The 21,598-nt window shown below is 40.9% G+C and overlaps 1 protein-coding gene across 1 annotated transcript in view; it reads right to left on the minus strand.

Moving 5' to 3' along the window:
• KCNU1 (potassium calcium-activated channel subfamily U member 1) overlaps window positions 1-18,794 on the minus strand; it is a gene marked incomplete at both ends in the record, with an annotated part of 44,103 nt that extends 25,309 nt beyond the window's left edge. Inside the window, 13 exon segments of the mRNA XM_082495838.1 lie at window positions 10,222-10,325; window positions 11,004-11,086; window positions 12,137-12,242; window positions 13,744-13,763; window positions 13,765-13,799; window positions 13,802-13,860; window positions 14,442-14,517; window positions 14,520-14,532; window positions 14,958-15,039; window positions 15,041-15,126; window positions 15,472-15,505; window positions 16,393-16,456; window positions 18,764-18,794. Of these exon segments, the coding sequence (XP_082351964.1) occupies window positions 10,222-10,325; window positions 11,004-11,086; window positions 12,137-12,242; window positions 13,744-13,763; window positions 13,765-13,799; window positions 13,802-13,860; window positions 14,442-14,517; window positions 14,520-14,532; window positions 14,958-15,039; window positions 15,041-15,126; window positions 15,472-15,505; window positions 16,393-16,456; window positions 18,764-18,794 (793 nt within the window).
• Between the last annotated feature and the right edge of the window lie 2,804 nt (window positions 18,795-21,598).

Genomic DNA, 21,598 nt, shown 5'->3' on the forward strand with positions numbered 1-21,598 from the left:
CCAAGTAATTTCAAAAGCACTGCCTGCTGGACACAGTGGAAGTAATCCCTGTTGTACATCCAGAGAACCCTGGAAATGAGACTTGCATTAAAATGTCTACCTTCCCTGGATCAGATTGCAGCTCATCATCCCAAATCAAATGGAGCTTTTCTATTAGCAGAACACCCCAGGTGGAAAACCTCACCTTAATCTGAAAATAGGCAATTGGATCCAATTCTATTTTTGGTTTAAGTAATAATAAAAATCATTTGGGATTAATTTGAGACCTCTAGTGTTATGAAGAGCCAGCCCCGAAGAGCTGTATTTTGCATCGCGAGGTTTCCTCTATGACTTTCGATACCACATTTCACTCTTTCCAACTTCCCTTCCCCTTCCCACTCTTTTTCTGCTCTTTCTATTTAGACTGAATGCTCTCTAAGGCAGAAACTGCCTTTTACCATGCACATATACAGCATCCAGCCTAACAGGATCCCAGTCCCAGTAGAAGCCTCAAGGTACAGCTATAATACAAAGAATAAATACTGCAACTAATAACAACAGTATGGTAAAATGTCTTCCCAAGGGAAGTGTTGGGAGACCAGTCCCTGGTGTCATTTAAAACTAAACACCAGAAAACATACCTGCACTGACTGGATAGAATATACATTCTTTATGATACGGTGATGAGGGAGAATCTTGATGGGGACTGGAACAGTTATTTATCTGCCTATTTGGCTATTTCTTGAGGGGATTTAAAAATATCTTGGTAACATTCTTGTTCCTCTCTGTTAAGCAGCAGTAGAGATCTCAGGGAAAATAAATAAATAAGAAATATATAATCCCCAAGGTGTAATCCCAGAGTACGGAAACTCACTTCACTTAAATACCTCCCTCTGGCATAATTGACTTTTCATGTGCATGTTAATAATGATATTTCAGCAGGTTGCGAGGGCTTGTTCTTCTCCCCCCTCCCCCTTTGGTAAATTATGTTATCAGGCATGAGGAGGGGGAGGGACACATTATAAATCTAATTATGTTTTCATTTATATTTAACAAGTCAGCACAATCTGGTAGTATGTGCGTATGTATTTACTGTGCAGTCCCAATATTTACAGCTGACCTAATCAGTTGTAGGACAGCAACACTGAGCAGCATTTTATTGTCCTGATACCATGAATGTGCTGGGGACAGCTGCTAAGATGCAAAGCTCTCGAGAGGACACCTTAGAGTCCTTGCCATACTGACATTTGCCTTTGCTGTCGAAGCACAAGATAGGGTTTTGGAGGGAGGGAAGACATCATTTATTAAGTCTCTTCAGTTCTACAGTGGCTGCAAATTGCTCGCAAGCAGAAAGGCGGCAAGAAATACTAGTTTGTGCAGCTCTCTTCCCCTACTAGACTCCTGTTTACTCCCTGCAAATTCTGGTATGACACTGTTTGCCAATATGTCCTGTCACCCTCTCTAGTGGATGCTCTGGAAGAGCGTAGCAGCTTGCTATTACTGACAGCTCAGCCCCAGACCATGATATCCCTCCTTATGCTGAATGTAGCAGCTCGGGTTAGCAGAAGTCCCAGCGCAAGTCAACTGGACTGGCCAACTAAACATACCATAGATAAGAATACTGCAGTTCACACCTTGCCTTACATGGCAGGTGATTACGCTCTGCCACTAGTTTGCAAACCCTGCTGGGAAATCAGACCCCTCCGGCTAGGAAGAATTTAGACGGCCTAGAAAGGACTCCTCTAGCATGCATTACTGAAAGGCTGTAGGGCGTGATTTCTCTTGGATCTCCATTTGCCTTTACAGCAAACTTCTTTTAGAGTCTACCAGAGTTTGCTAATCTTCCAGGTTGCTGCCAGCGTCACACTGCAGTTAAATATTTGAGCAAAGAGCAAATCTTGGTGTTGGCTGTTCATGTCTCTACCCCCAGCTGCTCCTGCCTCTGCTCTGCTCTCTCAGAAGGAGCCAAATAAAACATGCTCATGACTCAGCTGTTCAGCGATGGTATCTCTGGGATTCTGTCTGGAAGGCAGCGAGCACTTTCAGGAGGTGTACCAATCCCTTCCTTCTCCTTCCCCTTGGTTCTCCACAGTGGTATCAGGAGTTCACAGCAGAGGCTTTGAGCTCACAGGAGAGTGTGAGAGGCTAAGGATTTGGATGCATAAGCATAAGTTGTGTTTTCTACGCTGTTCAATTTATCAAGATAGGGAGAAGCCATAAACCATCCATTTCAACCACAACCAACACCAATAGCAGAAGAATTAGTGAAGAGGCACACACTGCTGTTCCCACTTTCCACACAAACTCTCAGTAAGTCAGTCCAGGAGACGCCTGCTCAGAATACACACAGCTTTACATTGCTTACCCATTAATGAAACTCCGAGGCAGAAGAACACCACGGAGCTTGACTTTGCAGGCTCTCCATCCGAAACATGCAATTCTCTGTAGAACTCCAGTTTCTCTGAAACAAAGGCAATGAAACAGAATTGGGTTCCTTCTGTATAGCCTTCAGTTGCATTTAGATTGTGTCTGCAAATGGCTACCGTGGCATTTGAGGATTCTGTGGGGGCTTCAGAAATGCTAGACAAAGGAGCTCTGAGTAATTGGTTATTCATACCAACTGCTCAGAAATACAGCACTGCGTTATAAAATAGTAATTCTATCCAGTATGCATAAAACAGTTTTAAATATGGTGAGCACTCCATACTTGACACACCATTTCATTCCAAAGGGAGCTGCTTTTCTTTGTGTTGGAATCCAGAAGCTAAAACTCACTCAGAACTGCTGAGTTTTTCCCTGAAAGTGAAGGAAACCTTTGTCACTTCTGCAGGAGGAGGCACAGGTGAAGGAAGCATACCCTCAAAACAGAGCCAACACACATTTACATGACCTGTAGGACCTTTTCTCTCTCGCTTTGCATGGGAAAGAACAAGATGTGTTCTCACCTAGAGAGAATCACAGCTTACATGTGAAAAGGAGAGGTTCCCAGGGCTGGTCCTGAAAGGGTGAGCGAGCTTTTGGGCTGGTCCTGTGGGGGGGAAGTCCAAGGTGCATGGGGGTGCTGGGCCTGTCCTTAAAAGCATGATCCTGGTCCTGCAGGGAAGAAGGTGTGCTCTAAGTGCTCTACAAAAACTTGGTTCTCCACTCAAGAAAAAAAAAAAAAGCCAGAGTAGGAAGAGTTCATACTCTGTACTTCCACCATCCTCATACTTATCATAAGTGACTTGCAATTATTTACGACACTATTCTCTGAGAGTCAAACTATTTTTAACTTCCTTATTTTCCCATCAGGAAATCAAAATTCAGAAAGGCTAAGTGGCCTAAAGTCTCAGATTGAATCTGAGGAAGCGGTTCAAGAAAATGAGCTCAAGTTTCCCAAATCCTAAAGTAGCTATTTAACAGCTGGAACATCTTTTCTCTGACATTTGATCTGGTCCTTTCTGGGCCATAATCTGAGGTCACGGGCCATTAAGCCCAGCGTTATAACACCAGGCAGTGATTTGAGGATGTGCAGCAGCACCCTCTGAGATTTTTTTAAGAGCACCAGAGCCTACCCACATCTCCTGCTTTACACAGTGATGCAGCGGTTCAGGATATATGGTGTTACACCTCATGCTCCTCTGGTCTGTATCTTCGTTGCTAATCTGCATTCCTCCCCTTGTCCGCATTTGACAAGAGGCACAGCAAAGCTCTCCGTGTCACATGTGTCTAAACACGTCCAACGCATACAGATGGGAAAGGAAAGGTTGGACGGGAGGAACATTCAGACACACATACCTTTTTATCTCACAAACTGACAGATGAACCCTCTCACGTACCTGTAACTTTCTTGTGATGTCGTAACTATTGCCAAACCATACTAACCCAGATGAAACAGCTAACGATTCCAAACATACCCCTGGCAGAAAAAATGACATCTCTGAATAGGTGATTTGTCAACCTTAAGCTGTAATTGTGCTACACAGATGTGCTAAAAGCAGGTGCATTTCGCCTTAGTAACAGGATACCTCTTTCTACAGCCCCATGTTCAGTGAGGTGGGAGCTGGAGCAGTAGAGTGAGCTCTCGGAGGATGCTACCTGCCACTTGAATCCTCTCGGTCAAGCTAAATGGAAGTATCATACGTCAAGTCAGAGAATGAAAATTCAGAACAGCCCGTCTTATGCAGACACTAATAAGTATCTCTGAGAACTCTTACGGTCTTCTACGCCAAGACGCTTGGCCAACTCCACAGAGGCAGGCTCAGTCCCAGCCTTTACCACAGACTTCCCGGGTTACTGTGAACAACCTGTGCAGGGCCTGACTGCCCAGGGCAGCTCTGGGGTGCTGCAGAGGTGCAGAACAGGGAGAAAAGCTCTTTTTTCCTTCCATTGCCTGACCAGGTCCTGAAGGGGGAGCAGGGCGCAATCACCTCAAGAAGCCCTATTGCCTCTTAATTCATATCTGATGTTTAAAAAAATAATCTAGTAATAGCTTTTGATTAAGTCTGGATGATAAAGGAAAAATAGCCTTTTTTTTCTGTTCTAACTGACTGCACTCTGCCATTTATACTCCTGTTAAAGTGACAATACCAGCTCTTTTGACTAACGCTTGCAATCGGTGAGGCTCCTGTATTAGTTTTTAGATTCAGGACAACGAACTTGCTTTTCACCAACTAAATCTCCTTATTTCCATTGCAGGTACTGGAGGTGTACTCATCTACACTAGTTGGGGTCTTTTCCATCTAATCTTCCCCTTACCTTCCTCACGAGTTCAGAGGAACCCAGAACACCACACACCACTTAAACTACAGTATACGGAGAGCAGAGGAATAAACCAAAGTGCTTATAATTAAGCTCTGTTTTGCTCTGATACATCCAGAATCCTAGGGGAAACCAATGGCAAGGTCTTATGCCTGGCAAAGCTCCCGATCCACCTCAGGCAACCACTCTCTCCACATTATAACTGGTGCAGAACTGCAGGTTTGTAAAGAACTGCTTTTTATTAATACACATTTATACTGAAATGTCATCTTGTCCTTTTAAAATCTAAGATTGCCTAGGAAACAAGAAGAAAACCAACCAGGTGGAGAGCTCCTACAGTGTCAATGTCTTTCTATTCATTTGCCATTGACTTTTATTAAGATGTCTTTGCAGTTTATGGAAGTCTTTTCTGGGAGGTAGCTGGCTTTCAGGGACCTTATCAGCATAGATGTAAGTGTGTTGGACTGAAAATGGGCTCCAGCTTCTCTTTCTACATGACATTACTACATGGAGTCCTCCAGGTGTCAGCATGTTTGTGCTTGCTCGCTCAGTCTGGCTGAGCGCAGCGTGAATGAGTTTTGCCTTTATCTCAACCATCTGCAGTTCAGAAGCATGTTTTATAATGGGGCTCGGCTGCCATCTGCTGCTTAAAGGATTTGCAAGTGCTTGAAATACAAGTAGGCATGTTTGAAACACAAGTAGGCATGCGTGTGTACATCCACATTTAATGGAAAGCTCCTTGCCTGTTCCTTAAAGCAAAGCACCGTCTCCATGGAGGGGAGACACTAGCAGAAAAGTTTACAGAAGCCTGGAAGAGGTGTGCATTTTGGCCTTAAATCCTTACTGAAAACGCAGCAACCTTCAATTTGGTGTAGTTACACATATCTCTGAGAGGTTGTTCTCTATTTCAACTGAAAACAAACACCTAACAAAACCTTACATGTTCAAAATGGAGTTTGAGGTGAAGGAGGAAGAAGTTGCTCTGCTTAGGGTTAGATGTTACCATGATTAATCTGTTATCTCCATCCAGTTTGCAGTCCTCAGAGCAAACATCATTAAGTATTGCTGTACAACTTATACAGTAGAGAGAAAAATCAAGGTATACTCTATCCTACACTTTTTTAGGCAAGAAGCACACTCCTAAAGAAAAGCATAAATTCGAAGCATTTAAAGTATAGTGATAATCTACACAATTTACTATTTTATCAGTTAAGGGCTGTGTATTCCAACCTATCCTTCTAGAGAAATAGTTAATAAAAATACAATTAACAGATATTCATGGAACCCTTTTTAAACTTTTTCTTTAAGGAGAAACAGATTTTAAAAAATTACCTGAGAAGGCTTTTGAGTAGTCTGTTTTGACATTGACATTTTTTAATCTGCTCTGGATCCTGTATATCACTCTCACAGGCTTTACAATAGAACTGTGCCCTAGAAAGCAAAAGTGAATTAGGCAGAATTGAATTGTGTTTAACTGGTGAGAGAATAAATGCACTCGTCTGCTCTTGAAAGTTTTTCTGTTCCAGGCCTTTTTTCAACAAATCAGTAATAGGGAATCTTACCTTTTGACTTCTGCCAGGGAATGAGCAATAAAAAAGTCCACTGTATTCCGATGAAGCTTTATCTGCACAGATGGATTGATCAGGATAGCGCTGTATTGAGAAACAGTCAAAAGAGTAATCACAGTTTGTCTATCTGGTGACATTTTTCACCTCTGTTGTGAGAATTCAGACTATATGATCATAAGAGTTTCTTCTCACCTCCCAATCTTACATTAATCCTGTTTGTTATAACTTCTGTGACTTATGAGACACACAAGACATGAAAAAGTTAACATGCTTATTCAATGACACAGAGGGAATTTACTGTCTAGAGAAACACAGGGGAGCCATGCAAGAACAAGGACTGAAAACATGCAAAACAGCTTTTGTTAGGATTTCTCCAGTTTATTAAATTCTGAGGCTCCTGATGATTTGATGCCTTTTTTTTTTTGTAATTAATTTGCTAAATTGCAAACTTCACAGGAAACAGGTACCAGCTCCATCCAAGTTCCTATTGCTTTCAACCCACTTTTAATGAATAGTGGCAGTGTGAATGGCACAGGGAAGATGACAAAGTTGTTAACGTTTTCCTTCCACACAAGAGATGGCCTGTACTCAGCTCCTCCAGATTCATGGCTCAGAGGACAAACAAAATATGAATGACTAATTATTACTATAGATATTGCAGCAACATCTAGATGTCCCCCTTTTAGAAGGGGTATCTCTTCTGTGCCAACTGTTGTGTAAAGAAAGCAAAAATATAGTCTGTGTCTCAAAGAGCATGCAGCTTCCTTTTCTCCTCTTGCTCTCCGTTTTCATCATTCTATTTTCAGCCAGACAATGTATGAACTCAAGGAAGAACAGATTGAGTTATGGCCCGTTTTCCATTAGTGCTAAGCTAAGCAACTACTTTTACTAACTTCTTTCAGCATAGAGTTCATTCAACACTTCTGGAAGACAGCCCCAATGTGTTTCTCACAGCAGTGTTTCTCTAGAAACCTCTGTTTTCAAAGTTTCTATTCCACAGTTTCGTCAAAACAGCCATTTCCTTTATAAAAGTGGAGAGAGAAATAATTGCACTCAATAGTCTGCATTTTCTGGGCGATTTCTCAAGCTTTTTAAAAAATCTATGGCACTTATTTATTCCTCTTTCTGAACTAGTTCCAGCTTCCCCATTAGGATGTCTTGGATTTCACCATTAGAACGCAGAGTGTTATCTGGCCCAGGACCAGAGCAGCTTCAGAGAGAAAAAAAAAAAACTCTGCTGCCAGCATTGACAAATTATCCCTTTATGACAACACTTTATAGCATTTAGGAGCCTCTGTGCACTCATGTGGCTAAAAAAAAAAAAAAAGAAAATAAGGAGGCCTTTTCTTTACCAATGAAAATAAATATGCCAGAGTCACCCCAAATCAAACTGAGACTTACGGTGTTTGCATGTGGAATAGAAGGTAAGAATGGTGTTTCATCTCCCATCTCTCACCTGATTATCTGTCAGAAAAGAGGCGGCAGAAGAGATTGCTGTATATGGTAAAATTCATCCCAGCACTCAAATAACCAGTGTTTGATCCTGGATAAATACTGTGCATAGGACGATAAGAGGTGTATAAAACCTGTGCAGACCCTGGGGCATGTCTCTTCTGAGTTCTTTGGAAGTTGTAAGAAGGCAACTAATTCCAGACTAACTAGAAGAGAAGTCTCCTAGGCAATTACCTCCCCCCTGGACTGCCAAACAACTGTTCAGTTCTCAAGAGGACAAGGTTCAGTTTCAGAAAGCACAACCTGGGGAAAGAAAGCAAGTTTCAGTCAGTCACAGTATCTCTGTACTGTGAAAAGATACATCTGGAAGGAAACAACAGAAAAGCAACCACATCTGTGCCACATACCGACAAACCTCTGTAAAAGTCACATCTACAAAATCATTGGGGAGCTGAAGAGTCATTACTTTGTAGTCTTTGTCTTCCAGAAGTATTTTGTCCTTCAAATATTTTCTCTTTGTCTAAAAGAATCAACCATAAAGATAATGTATTTATTGAAATGCAAAGCAAGTAAGATGCATAATCTAACACTGGGCCACTACTCCAACACCACGTGGTTTTAGATCAAAGGCCTTTAGTTACTGGAAACAGAATGATGTCAGATATGTTGTTAGAAACAATATCAGAGTTAATAAACAACACACCAGGGAAAGTCTCAACCCTTCTAGACACTTCCAATTCACACTAGCATTGAAGAACAGGTGTTATTACTGCATACAAATAAAGTCACAGGGAAATTTCATGACTGCAAAGTATTGGGAGCTCATTATTTGAGGAAAGTTACACCTTATTTTGCAATAAGGCTAACCTGCCTCCTTGGTTATTTAAATGAGAACTGGTCTTGTGTTAAGTTTCACCAATCATAAATAGAGTTTAGAGGTGTGATTTATTGCTGGACTGTGACCCACTACTCACTCCAGTATAAGCACTTTTTTTTTTTTCCGGTAGTTGTGACTAGGAGACAGTTGTTTATACCTAGGTAGTTAAAGCAGCAAAACATTCTACTGCTTACAGCTCCTTCAGGTTTTAGACTGCCACTCATTGTGCCACAGTATATGCTATTCTCTTTGCATATGAATGTCTTCCACATAAAACTTAATAGGCTACTAAAAATGTGTAAAAAAGTATCACTTTCAAAATAAAAAATATTGAATGGATTTTGACATAAGAGGTTTTTTTCAATTTATAAAGTTCTGAGTTTTCACAGCATGATTAAAAAAAACAACCTTAAAATCAGTTTTGCTAGCTTTGCCATTGTGAAATATTTGGACTTGAATGAAACAGCGTGTGTTGACAAAAACCCACTAACAAGCAGCCCAATGCCACATACAACTTCTGCATTTATAAACTCTATTTCACCCAATATATATTTAGGTTCTCTAAATTAATTTTGTGAATGAAAAGTCCCTAAAGAGAGAAATAGCAGTCAAATTCTTTTGTGCAGAAGATTAATGTGAAGTATCACATAGAGCCACTAGATGATAGCAAAAGCATGTCCACTGCAGGGCTAGCAGACCTCAGACTTGTTCAGGCAACTTCATGCCTAATAGTTCTGTCTTTTTTTGTTTTTATTAAACCTTCTGGTATTGATTTGTAAATATCTGAGCAACTTGTGTAAAGTTAATATGTAGCTTATCAATTTTGTATTATAGCAGGTACTGATGAGGAACAACAAATAAAAGGATAAATTTGGACCACCTTCTTTGCAGAGAGATGACAATTTAATTGTCACTATTCTTGTGTAAATTACTCCATAAGACCCAACCAAAGAAATAAGCCTAAAAGGATATTGAAGAAAAGCATCCTATTAACTGGAAAGGGTACATTGGACTGATTTTTCTGGGTCTCAAGCAGGAATGGTTCTGCTAAAGTTCTTTAAGCACAGATTGAAATTATGAGTGCCAGAGAATGGAATCAAGCACAGATGCAGAGAAGCTAACAGGGTCCATGCTGTGCAGTAACCAAACTTGATTTACTGTGTCCTTTCAGAGGCAGTGGAGCACCAGCATCATGCTATTGCTTTTCAACCTACAGTGATAGAAGAGGCGTTTCCATGTATGAGCTAAATGCAGCAGCACGGCTCGCTATGGGCCATCCTTTGCTTTGGTACCTCCTTGCACGCTATTGTAAAACGCATCCTTAGGTTCTTTTGCTTCAGCATGCTCTAGAGTACTCTTCATCTCTTGCACTGAATTCAAGTATTACATCAGAAACAGTCTGTTGGGTTTTCTTGCCTTCTGTGCCAAGCTTAATCCCAGCATAGTCAAGAGAAGCTGCAAAAGACCTGGCTGCAGTTTCTACTCAGAAGTTGGGTGCATGTTTCAGAGAAGATCCCACTGGGCTGTATTCACATTATTTAGACAAGTGAAGGACATACCTCAGTATCCTCTTTCTCAATGAACAAATTAGGAGAGCAGACAAACCAGGAACAAAGCAGTTTTGTGCTACGAAGCCCAGCTCCAGTTCAGCACAACAGATGATGCCGTCTCCTGTCCTCCGGTCCCAGCTGAGGACATTTGGCAGGTACCTGGTTTCAGCACAGGAAAGTGACTACAGATCAGCAGAGAGATAGGCAAGGCCACAACGTTCCTGTAAAATGATGATTCTTGTCTTTGTCTTCACCATTTTTTTTTTTTCCAAATCTGTGCTGGAATACGCTAACAGACAGCTAAGGGGACTTCTGAGGTTCTTTGGGTGGGTTTGGCTTTTTAGGTTGTGGGGTTTTTAAACATTAAATGTGCATTTGCTGACAACCTTAAAAACAATACAAAAAGTTATTCTTTATTGTTAGTAATATTAAAAGATATTCTAGATAGGTTCCAATTCAAGTCTGCCCAGTACAAAGATGTGTAGAATGATTAGACCTGACAGCAGAGCTGCACCAGACAGTAGGGTGCAACTCTCTCCAGTGTAAAGGAGCCACACTGCTCAACAGCTAATATTCAGTCTATTGAAGAAGGTAATTACACCATATTTAGTAACATTATATTCTGTATGGGGTTGCAAGGCTGCACAGCTGCTACCTGTCTTAATCCTTCAACACATCTGATAAAATCATAGCAGAAAACAGTCAGTTGGCTTTCAGAGTTCTCCAGGCAGAAAAAAGTGTGACAGGACAAATATGTTCCCCTGCCAGCAGCACTATCTGTGTCACTGTTAATATCAATCAGACAGAGAATGAGAGCACCGGAGTATCTCATCCTACACTCTGATATTGGAAGTATCTTCAGTATAAGGTTGTGGAGAGTGAACATCTGCTAGAATGAGACAAACATTCACAGATTCCATCTGTGTCCCAGGAGAGAAAAGTTAAATCAGGGTTTTACCCCATATGAAGTACAACAATCTCCAACAGCAGCCTGGTTTAGTGGCACATGTCTTCAGTTAAAACCCTGTGTAAGATCATCATGATCCTATTACTTGGAGTTGTACACATGCCTGAATGTTTCAATAGTGACGCAGATCCAGTCAAACATACAGTATGTAATGCACGTTTCTATTTTCAAAGTGCTGGAACATGTGAAATTTTTAAGTTTCTAGCACTAACATCTTCCTAGAAGAGGCTACAAAATAGGCAGCTTTGCTATATTCTTGCCCGGCAAAGTCCAGCCTAAGTACTTCAAGGGTCAATATTTGGGCAGGTCAGAAGACCTCTGTCTCAGTCATCTAATCAATACCAGGGCTGTGTAATGAAGTCATTAAGAAGGTTTTATAGTCTGCTGGGAACTGGGTGAGATCTACCACTGTGTTCCAAATAGGACACTAACAAATAGAAACCACTCTAAAGTTAAAGCCAGTGGTGTTTTTTGTTTGTTGGTAGTGTTGGTTTGGTGGGTTTTGTTTGTTTTTTCTTTAATCCAGGTCCTTTCCTTCTGCTTCTATTGGAATATTTTACTGAGCATTCAGTATTTCAAAACACGAGGTCTCTTCTCTGGACATCCATGAATGAGACAAAGATGATGAGTGCTCTAAGGATGAGCTAACTAAGGGCTATTCCAATTACGTAAATACAATTCTGAGAAATGCTGTACTCCATAATATCCCTCTTTCCAAACCAGATTATCACAGTTTAGCTTTCCCCCACCTTTTTTTTTTTTCCTCCTGTTTCAGCACTTAAAATTTATAGCCTGAGAAGTCTGTCATGTCTAACTCTTGCATTCTCAGTTCCCATGTGTGGTATGTTGGTATGCAAAAGATACCACTAAAATAAGCAGAGCTGCTTGAAGTGTAAATCTCAACATGAACTGAGTAAATGCAGCTCAAGCATCCTTTCATAAGGGACAAGATTTTCACAAGGTGGGCTTATCTACAAGAAAGGGCAAATGATTAAGTTCTTACCCCAACACTCTTCAGGTCTTCAGAGTTTAGTGCAGAGCCATAAAAGAAAATCATGTAGGCTGAATAGCATTTGAACACAGCTTCAAGCTCCAGACTAGGCATAGACCTATTCAATACAAACAACAACAGGGGGGGAAAATCCATCAATCTCTCATAATTACATTCTCTGCAAGTCTCCATTTCTCAGAGAAGCTATTTGCCATAACTACTTACTGTTTAAAAAAAGCTACAGGGATTTTGGCAGCTCAGTTAAAGTACATAGTTTAGATTTTAATGAAAACAAGCTTTTATAAAACTTAACAGTCATGGAAATGTTTCCTGGATTTTTCCTGTCTTCTGCTATTGTCATTAATTTTTCATGAGTATCATTCCACAGCCATCCATGCAGCTCTAATTTTATAGCTCACTGTTAACTCCACAAGAGTCAGGAAATGACACTTCCTAGGGCTTGATTCTGCATTCTCTTTTCAAATGAAACTGCTGAACTTCAACTTTCTCTCCAACTCAAGTGTTATTTTCCTATTCAATTTATGCATACTGTATCTCATCCAGTAAGTTCCGTAACATTCTCTTCTCCGTGAGCTGTACAATACATTATCATGATATTCCTACATCGATCCCAGTAATGAACCATGCCCTGTAGGAAGGTATCTAATTTTGATTAAAAGACAGGAGTTGGAAAATCCACCCGTTCTCTGAGCAGTTTGTTTCAGTGGTTATGAATCGCTTCTCACTTTTGAAAATGCATGCCTTGCTTCTTACTTGAGTTTGCTTGACTTTGAACTCTAGTCATTAGCTCTTGTTATGCCTATCTTTTCCAGATTAAAAAAAGATGTTTATACTGGTTGTGAAGCTACTCAGGCACTTTTATTGAGCCAAACTCCCTATCCTCTTCCTGTTACACTAAACAGACTGAACTCTACATCTCTTCCTCTAAAGCACTTTTTCCTGTCTTTGAACCATTCCTGTACCTCATTTCCATGCACCCTCAATTCAACCGCTCTCTCAAAATGTCATAGTAATTCAAAAGAGATGCCTATAATATTCTGTTCACCTCTTGCCCCGCCTCCACTGCATTCCAAGGTAAAATCACTTTTGTGCTCCCGGCAATCAACCCCAGTGAAGCTCCTGCTTTCAGAAATGTGTCTAATAGCCTCAGCTAGGCAGAAGAAGGGGATCTGACAGGACAGTTGAAATAACCGACATTTTTGGCACAGAAAAGTGGCTTTACTTTCCTCCCTTTGCCATACACCAGCACGATCAAGCAGAAGTTACAAATTTTCTCCCCAGGATGAGAAAAAAAAAATGTGTAAGAAAGAGACAGCTGACAATTATTTGATTGCCAGACTTGGCAAGATTTGAAGTCAGGTATATCTGGCAAGGCTAGTTTACTATGCAATTTACAGGGTAACTTTTTTTTTAATTGATCACGACAGAAAACATTTTATCATGAACATTCCAGCATGAAAGCTTCATTGAAACAATTTGGTTTGTAACTCCCATTAATTAGTTACACAGCATTGCTTTCCTTTACTTTCAGATGTCCTATATTTCCCCTAAGCGTTCAGGGAATCAAAGGGAAATCTCAGAGAAATAAGGATACTTACTCTCCCAGAAAAAGGATTTCTGATTTCTGTGCAAACGTTTCCCTTGTCCTGAAGCAAAATTCCCGTAGGAATGTAGTGACACTCTCTGGAGTGGCATTACCACAGACAGCAATATAGCTACAGGAAGAGATCAAGCAAGATCTGTCACTTTGAAAACAGCAGAATGGTTGTTGCAAAGCTGACACTGTATGAGACTACACACCTGCTTGTGGTATAGTAATCCCAGTAATGCAGAAGACAGTTTGTGGTTTTGATTTGATGAAAATTTCATCCATCGTGACTATGTACTTCAGGAGTTATTCTGGAAAGGAAGAACAACTGTAAGTTTCAGAAGCAGCCAGTGGTAGACATTCCAAAAACCGAGTCATAGAAAGAACTTTATAATACCTGGCTAAACCCCAAAACAACAAAACCAAACCTACACTGAAAAAAACCACACCACCACCAAAATAGGTTTCCAATCTCGAAGTTAGGCTACCATGTCAGCTAGCTTTTCTTCCTTTGAAGAGAAAGCCCATTCTGACTAGGGCTGTTGACAAGGTTTATTCAGACAGTCTTGAGGTAAGGATCAACCAAAAGTAAGTTTCAGGATTTCATTTAAGTCACTACAGGAAGCTTCTTACTTCTTCTGAGCTGGTTCCCAGCCTAGTCACTGACCCAATTTTTATTTCCCAAAGACAAACAGCAACAATACTTATTTTCCCCCACTCATCACTTCATAGGAGGATTTGTAATTTTTATGGCTTTCAATAATTTCCACGACTTCAGGGATAAGTTTGCAAATAGTACCTAAGATACCAAGAAAGAATTGGCTCTGAGAAAGATGATTTATCTCTCCTAACCATGATAAATTAATTTGTGAGAGTTTAAATTGTGTAGAACAATGAGAAGTTTACTTTGGATTTGTAAAATCACTGTATGTACAACTGTATGATGCAATGATAATGGATTTATGCTGCTGATACCTTGGATTAATTTTGTCCAGTGTTTTGGCTCCTGCCAGTATTTGCAGCCACAGGAAGAAATACTAGAAGCCCTGCCAGCTCTTAGAAGAGAAAATTACAGCCATGTCAGTAAATACTTAATGTCAAAACTCTTTGCTCATAGATGTCTAATACCTCCTGCAACCCTCCTAAGATCAAATTTCTGTTGACACTACTGTTCACTGTCTGTCCCCAGCTGTCATGTTCAGAAAATAAATGTAGGTTTCTTACCAAGCCACCAATAATGAAGAAAATAATGAAATTTTGACCTAATGTTGTTTGAACCACAACATCACCATAACCAACAGTGGACAGTCATCACTACTAGGTACATGCACTTGAAACGGCTGAGGGACTGGGAATTTGCAGGCTCAACCCAGGGATCTCCATTGTTTTCTACCTGCCCAGGGGCAGGAAAAGAGAAAAGATAACAGAAGCTTAAATTGGTTTTGGTTTCAGTCCATCTCCAATTCAATTATTTAATTAGAAAATTAGCACTATTTTAGTTATTGCAAACATGATTTATTACTGGGGGAGGAACAGGGGGATATTGCATCAACAGAACCACATCTGATAACATAAGAAAGTAAACTACACTGGCTTGAGTCATGCTTTGTCCTGGTACAACGAATTTGTTCTCTTCTAAGGGAATGCTGCGTTTGTTAGGAAAAAGCATATACCCAAAGCTCACATGATAATACTGATTTAGGGTGACAAGGGAGGATATGTAGCTGATTATACATACCAGGTGAATAAATCCTGCAGCTTTGAGCCAGGTGCTGACAACACAGCAAAGAGCTCAGAGCTTGACCGAATAACTGCAGACAGAAAGAGAAAAATCCCAGAACACTTAAGATGTAACGCAGTCTTTGCCAGAGTTAAAATTTCCTACATGACCCTACTCCACTCAATAAAACTCTTCTCTAGTGAGTGTAAGATCACATACAAAGGATTTAAGATTTGAAAAATCTTTCTATCATAGGCAACATGTCAAATAATCCCATTTTTTGCATTTATCTACCTCTAAATCTTTTCAGGTTTCTTGCATTTATGATCTCCACCCATTTCCCCACCACCAGAGTTTCACTGAGCTGACGGTTGTAAAATCTTTTGTAATTTCCAATGCAACATTATCGATAGACAGTGTTTTCCATATACAACACTATTATTTTCCTTTATTACCCAAGTCAGGCAAAATACTGACATCAGGGAGAATGTTAGGCTTCCAAGTGTGCCTGGTGAGGCTTTAATTTACTTGTTCTTCGTGATCCTGAGGAACTGGAGTATTTGTGGAAGTTCTAACAACATAAGTGCTCTCAAAAAAACACTTGCTAAAAAGTGAAAAAGAGGAAAAGAAAAAAAAAAATCTGTCTAGAAGTGGAGTGCTTTCAGGTATTCAGATATGTTTAAACATGAATGCTTTGTTCTCCACACATTTATAGTGGATCCTCCCTCAATCCTGGCAAGATGGGATAACATTGCTCCGGATTCAGGGCCTTCACGTCACTGGTCTTCCACCTATGTCCTCAAAAGAGGCCCTTAATTATGAGAAAAAATAAGAATTGAAGCACTTTGAGCTGTAACCTGAAGGTTTAAGTGACATACAGGTCCCCTAGACAACAGACCCCAGAGTGTGCAAGAAAGCCATTCACAAAAATCAGGGTACCATCTTTGCTCCCCTGCTGGGTAACGCCTCATCCAGTTGGTCAGGTACAGCGATTGCTGAGATACTAGGAGCCAGGCAGACAGATAAACAGAATGGAGATAGACTTGGGTAAATTAAAAGCCCCTCAAAATTAAAGAAGTTTTTGCCAACAAGACGTAGTTTTGCTCCCAAAGAACAGCTTTCATACTGACGGTCAAAGCCTCCCCTAATCAAAATAAACTTGAAGGGAGTCTTGATTCATTCAGTGGTGTAAAGACATGAAGACAGACAGACAAGGCTAGTATCTGAGCTGGGAAATGCTGCAAAAATGCCGGAAATAACCATATTCCAAAGGCAGAAAATAATTACAAAAGGTGAAAAACCAGAGCGGCTCTGAGTTAAGCTAAGAAAATCAAACATTACACTACAGAGCACCTGCTGTCCACACAGGTAAACTGCTCTCAAATACAGTTCATTTTTAACTCCACTTTCCCATAAAGCGCCCTTACCCGTAACCCAAAGTAAAGGGGGAAGAAAGCATTGAAGCCTGTATCTACATAATGGAGATCTTGAATTCTCCTGCTCTAAATAGGAAATAGACATCACAGCCAGTGGAGGGAAAGGCAAAAAAAAGAAAACAAACCCAAGCAATAGATTGGCTATAAAGTGACATTTGGTTTGGGGTTTTATTACAAAATAATCACTAAACCAAAATTTAAACGTATTCAAAGTTTTGTGTAATTTAAATCTCTACTTCCTCAGCGAGTTAGGCAGAATAAATGACTGTTAATAGCAGGTTTTCATTAGCGTTAGTAAGCATGTTAAAACATGACATTATTTATCTATCATGCAAATCTACTGGAAAAATTCATTTTCCTATATTTATAGAGAACTTATGCAAATCCTTTGTTGACTTCTTCAGGAAAACAGTTTCACCCTTCTCCTGTGGACCAGTTTACTCTTCTGTATTCAGCTTAGTCAGCAGAAGACAGAGCTCCTGTAGCTACTTCTCACTGAACCCCTCCTGAACACGGCCTTCCAACTGCCAAGGGAGTACCTGCAGCACTGAGTAGATTCCATCAAACTCTGCCAGGTTAGCTTGCAACACCAATTTAAGTTTTCTAGGCCGGCCTCACTGTCCTGGCATGAAATAGGCTTACAGAGTGCTTGAGGCGTAACAGCGTAGACTGATGCAAGTGGTAGAATCTGGCAGCAGAAAGTTGTGGGAACAAGCTTCTCCCACTGGCATCACTTGGTCCAACCACCAGTGTCTGACAGTGCCTGAAGAGACTACAGGCCACGTTCTCACACTCCCTGGCTGACATATTGCCCATACCAGGCTGACGGCACGCTAGGTACATCAATTATGAGCCATCTGAGGCACCTCTTCCCCACCCATGCAGGGGATATTCTGTACACAGAAACACAACAAAGTAGATTAGTCCCAAAGGTCAGCCCAGGTGAACATCTACTCTCACCTACTGGTGTAACACTATTCATGGAAAGAACTCTGTGAATAGGATTAACTGCCTGTTTATTCCTTAAAAAAACCCAACTCTTTCCCTCTGAAGCTATTCCTAGGTGTTTGTCAGATTTATAACGTCTTGGGATTAAACACAACATTGGATTGCTCTTGATGTATAATTCTGCTTCTTAGGTTTACCCCTGCTGACTGAATTCAGTTCAGAGTGCTCCACAGCTTTTATATTTTATTTATTTCATTTTATGATTCCATTTAATTTTCCAGTGTTGTGCACCAGTCCAAGCAAAGAACTGAGAACAATGCTCTGGCATATTAAATCAATCAAAGGGGTTTACATATTAATATCTTTTTACCCCTGAGCATATTCTACAAAATATATGTATTCAGTTGAAGACTGGTGGAGGCTACAGTGTGCTTTTCTACTCAGTCTTGTTATTTTATTCCCATAAAAATATTTCCAAAGGCTGGATTTTATAGAAGAGCTCCATTCCCATTTAGGTACCAAAAATAGATGGCCAGACTTTGGGTAGTGGGTGGTGAGCTTTATTGGAAGTCGAGCATTCTCTTAAACATTGCAATAGCAACAGCTGGGCTTTGAGTGCTTTTGAAAACGTCTGTATCAAAACAGGTGCCAGACCCTTTTCAAGAGCTGTAGGATTTGGACATCTGTCCCTCAGTTCTTCTGAGAATGCAGCCTTGAAGGTATACACACTAAAAAACCTACATACAGTGAAACCTCAACAGCCGTAACAAAGTTATAAACCACAATTTTTCCTTTCTGGCTGCATTGGGTAGTTCCGTGCACTGCTCAGGCTGCTGCTAACATGCAGTTATGCCCAAGGTATGCCCTTCCGGCATCTGTAATCCCTGTAAAGTATTAGCATCTTAAAGGACGGGAGGAATATGTACCTGACAACCCGTAGACCTCAAAGGGGCCCATCATACCTCAGTGCCCATAGGCTCCTCTGACTCTTATCTGTGGCCACAAACCAGCGCTTAGAAAACATGTCAGCTCAGCAGCTGGTTTCTACAGTTTGTTTAAACAAGCTTTTTGGATAAACATCAGCAATCTACTTACTCAGCAAGACTGATGAAACAAATTAGGAGCGCACCAATATTCAGAAGAAACACCAGCATCACCTGAAAACACAGGCATCAGAGAGGATGTTATAAGGCTTACTCTGGTAGTAAAACAGCTTCCATCTAAAACAAGCACACATCTAAAACACTTTTTCTGTTTTACTATGACTTAAAGGAGAGGCAGAAGGAACAAAATTCAGCTACCTACACTCTGCAGCAATCCCAAGATTGATATTTTAGTTAGGCATATGCACAATGAATCAGAATCTCAACCAATGTAAGTCAACACTGTCATGTTAATCTGCTGCTGCTGAGGGTTGGATGTAGCTGACCAGTAATTCCAGTTCTCTGGCTGTCATTGTGAGAGGCTAGGGAATCAAACCCACCTGACCAGTTGCTCATTCACTTGCAGCCACCAAAATCTAATACATAAAAGGATGCTCAGATTTAAAAAAAAAAGGCAGTTACATTGAGATGTGTCATCAGAATATCCTTTTTTGGTGGATAAAGACAACACTCTCAGCCTTTTGGATGTGCATTTAAAATAATAAACAACATTACCACCAATACTGTTGTAATCAGTTCCCGCTGAGAGGGTAAACCACCAAGCAAGCCATCCGGGCTGAATCACACGGAAGTGATTCCACTCCCCAGAAGAGAGAGATCGCACAGCCAGACCGAGGGAGACATCAGATGGTGAGTTCCAGTCATTTTATATAAATTTTCCTGCCTCGTAACTTTCCAAATCATCTTCCCAGGCCAAACACATTTGTATTAGGAAAGAGTGTGATGCAGATCACGTGAACTGCAGAACCTCAAAAATACACTTGTGTTTTCATAAGAACAGCTGTGCCTCACCACCTGCATTAGAAGAGGAAACCTGTGCTAACCGATCTACTGACCAGTACGCAGCCCATAGATGTCTGAGCTGATAGCATCACTTGTACCTGTGTAGAGAAGACTCTTATTCACTAAATCAAACTTTGTTTCCTTTTGTGTGGCCACCAGCCATCTTTGTCCTGACAGAGAAGCAGACAGATTGTTACCCTTGGCTTTGCCAGACACTGTGTCCCAAGATGGCTAAAGCCAACACATCCAGCCACCACCAAATCTGAACGGGGATGGAAAATTAGAGGGGGGTGGAACATTTTCCTTCAGTGAAGCTACTAAAAGCTTCAGAAAGCCTTATCTTCCTGGAATTTGCTGCTGCTGTGCAGACACATACTGTGATATACAGATGCAGTCTCATTTCTTCTCTACTGGTTGCACCAATGAACACTGATGCTCATCACCTTAAAGCGATTGCCTCATACCTGAGTCTGAAAGGAAGAGTGGGCTCAGTTGCTGATAACACCTCTCTACTACTCTGCCTACCCTTTCCCATCTTATGCCAGGCGTGAATTAATTTTCTTAGTTTTGACCAAGTAAAACACTTCCCTGGCACATACCCTGGAATATCTCAGTTCTGATGTTCTGTTTTAACATGGCCTGATACCTCTTTTAAGGCACGCCAGTAACAGCCCCAGATTTACTGTAAGACTTAGATTTACTGTATCGCTTCAGCTAATTCTGACTAGCTTTTGCTGTGGGGTAGGATTCTGTCCTTCTTGCATATACAGCTATTAATAACTGTAACAAATTAGCTAACACAGATTATCCAATGACAGAAAACCTGTACACACCTACCAGAAAAAAAAAAAAAAAAAAAAAAAAAAAAAAAGAGACCAGCACAGCTTGTAATATGAGCTACTGTGGTGGCCTCTCTTTTATGCTGTTTCCCACGTGCCAGAATGTGTAAAGAGCTAACACTTAAGAACTAAACCCCACCTCTGCTCAGCAGCCAAAAGAACAGCAGAGAATCAGATTAATTTAACATTTTGGCAAACAGAGATGCCTACAGTCTGCCAGTAGCACAGGTGTTCCCTTCATTTTCTGCCCACACAATCCAGGTGAGCTGATGAGAATGTCAAGCCCTCCCTTGGACATGACGAAGTGAATCAGCCTGCAACAGTTGTCGGAGGCAACATGAAGTGACATGAAGGGCGAGCTCTTCAGTCCTGCAAATCGCATTGTAACCAGGTACGTAAGTGACCTGGATACGTCATAGGAATGATCCTTGTGATGTCCTTTGGAGCTATTAATACCATCTCAAAAGTTCCACAATGCACACCGGAAGGACTGGGGTCAAAAGATCATAAATCTTTTGGTGGTGGACTTGTTTTCAGCACATTGTCATGGTTTAACCTTAACTGGCAACCAGGACCACAGAGCTGCTTGCTCACTCCCCCCATGGTGGGATGGGCAAGAGAATCAGAAGAGTAGAAGTGAGAATACTCACAGGTTGAAAGCAAAACAAGGAATTCATTCACTGCTTCCCATTGGCAGGCAGGCATTCAGCCATCTCCAGGAAAGCAGGACTCCATCACATGGAATGGTTACTTGGGAAGAAAAACTCCGTAACTCTGAACGTCCCCCCTGCTCCTTCTTCCCCCAGCTTTATATACTCAGCATGACATCATATGGCACAGAATATTCCTTTGGCCATTTGGGATCTGCTGTCCTGGCTATGTCTCCTCCCAACTTTTTGTGCACTCCCAGTCTGCTCCTCATTGCCCCACCAGCGAGTAGGAAATACCTCGACTGCTTAGCAACAACTAAAAACAT

This window comes from Vanellus vanellus (genome assembly GCF_965231255.1).
Source record: "Vanellus vanellus genome assembly, chromosome: 26".
NCBI lineage: Eukaryota > Metazoa > Chordata > Aves > Charadriiformes > Charadriidae > Vanellus > Vanellus vanellus.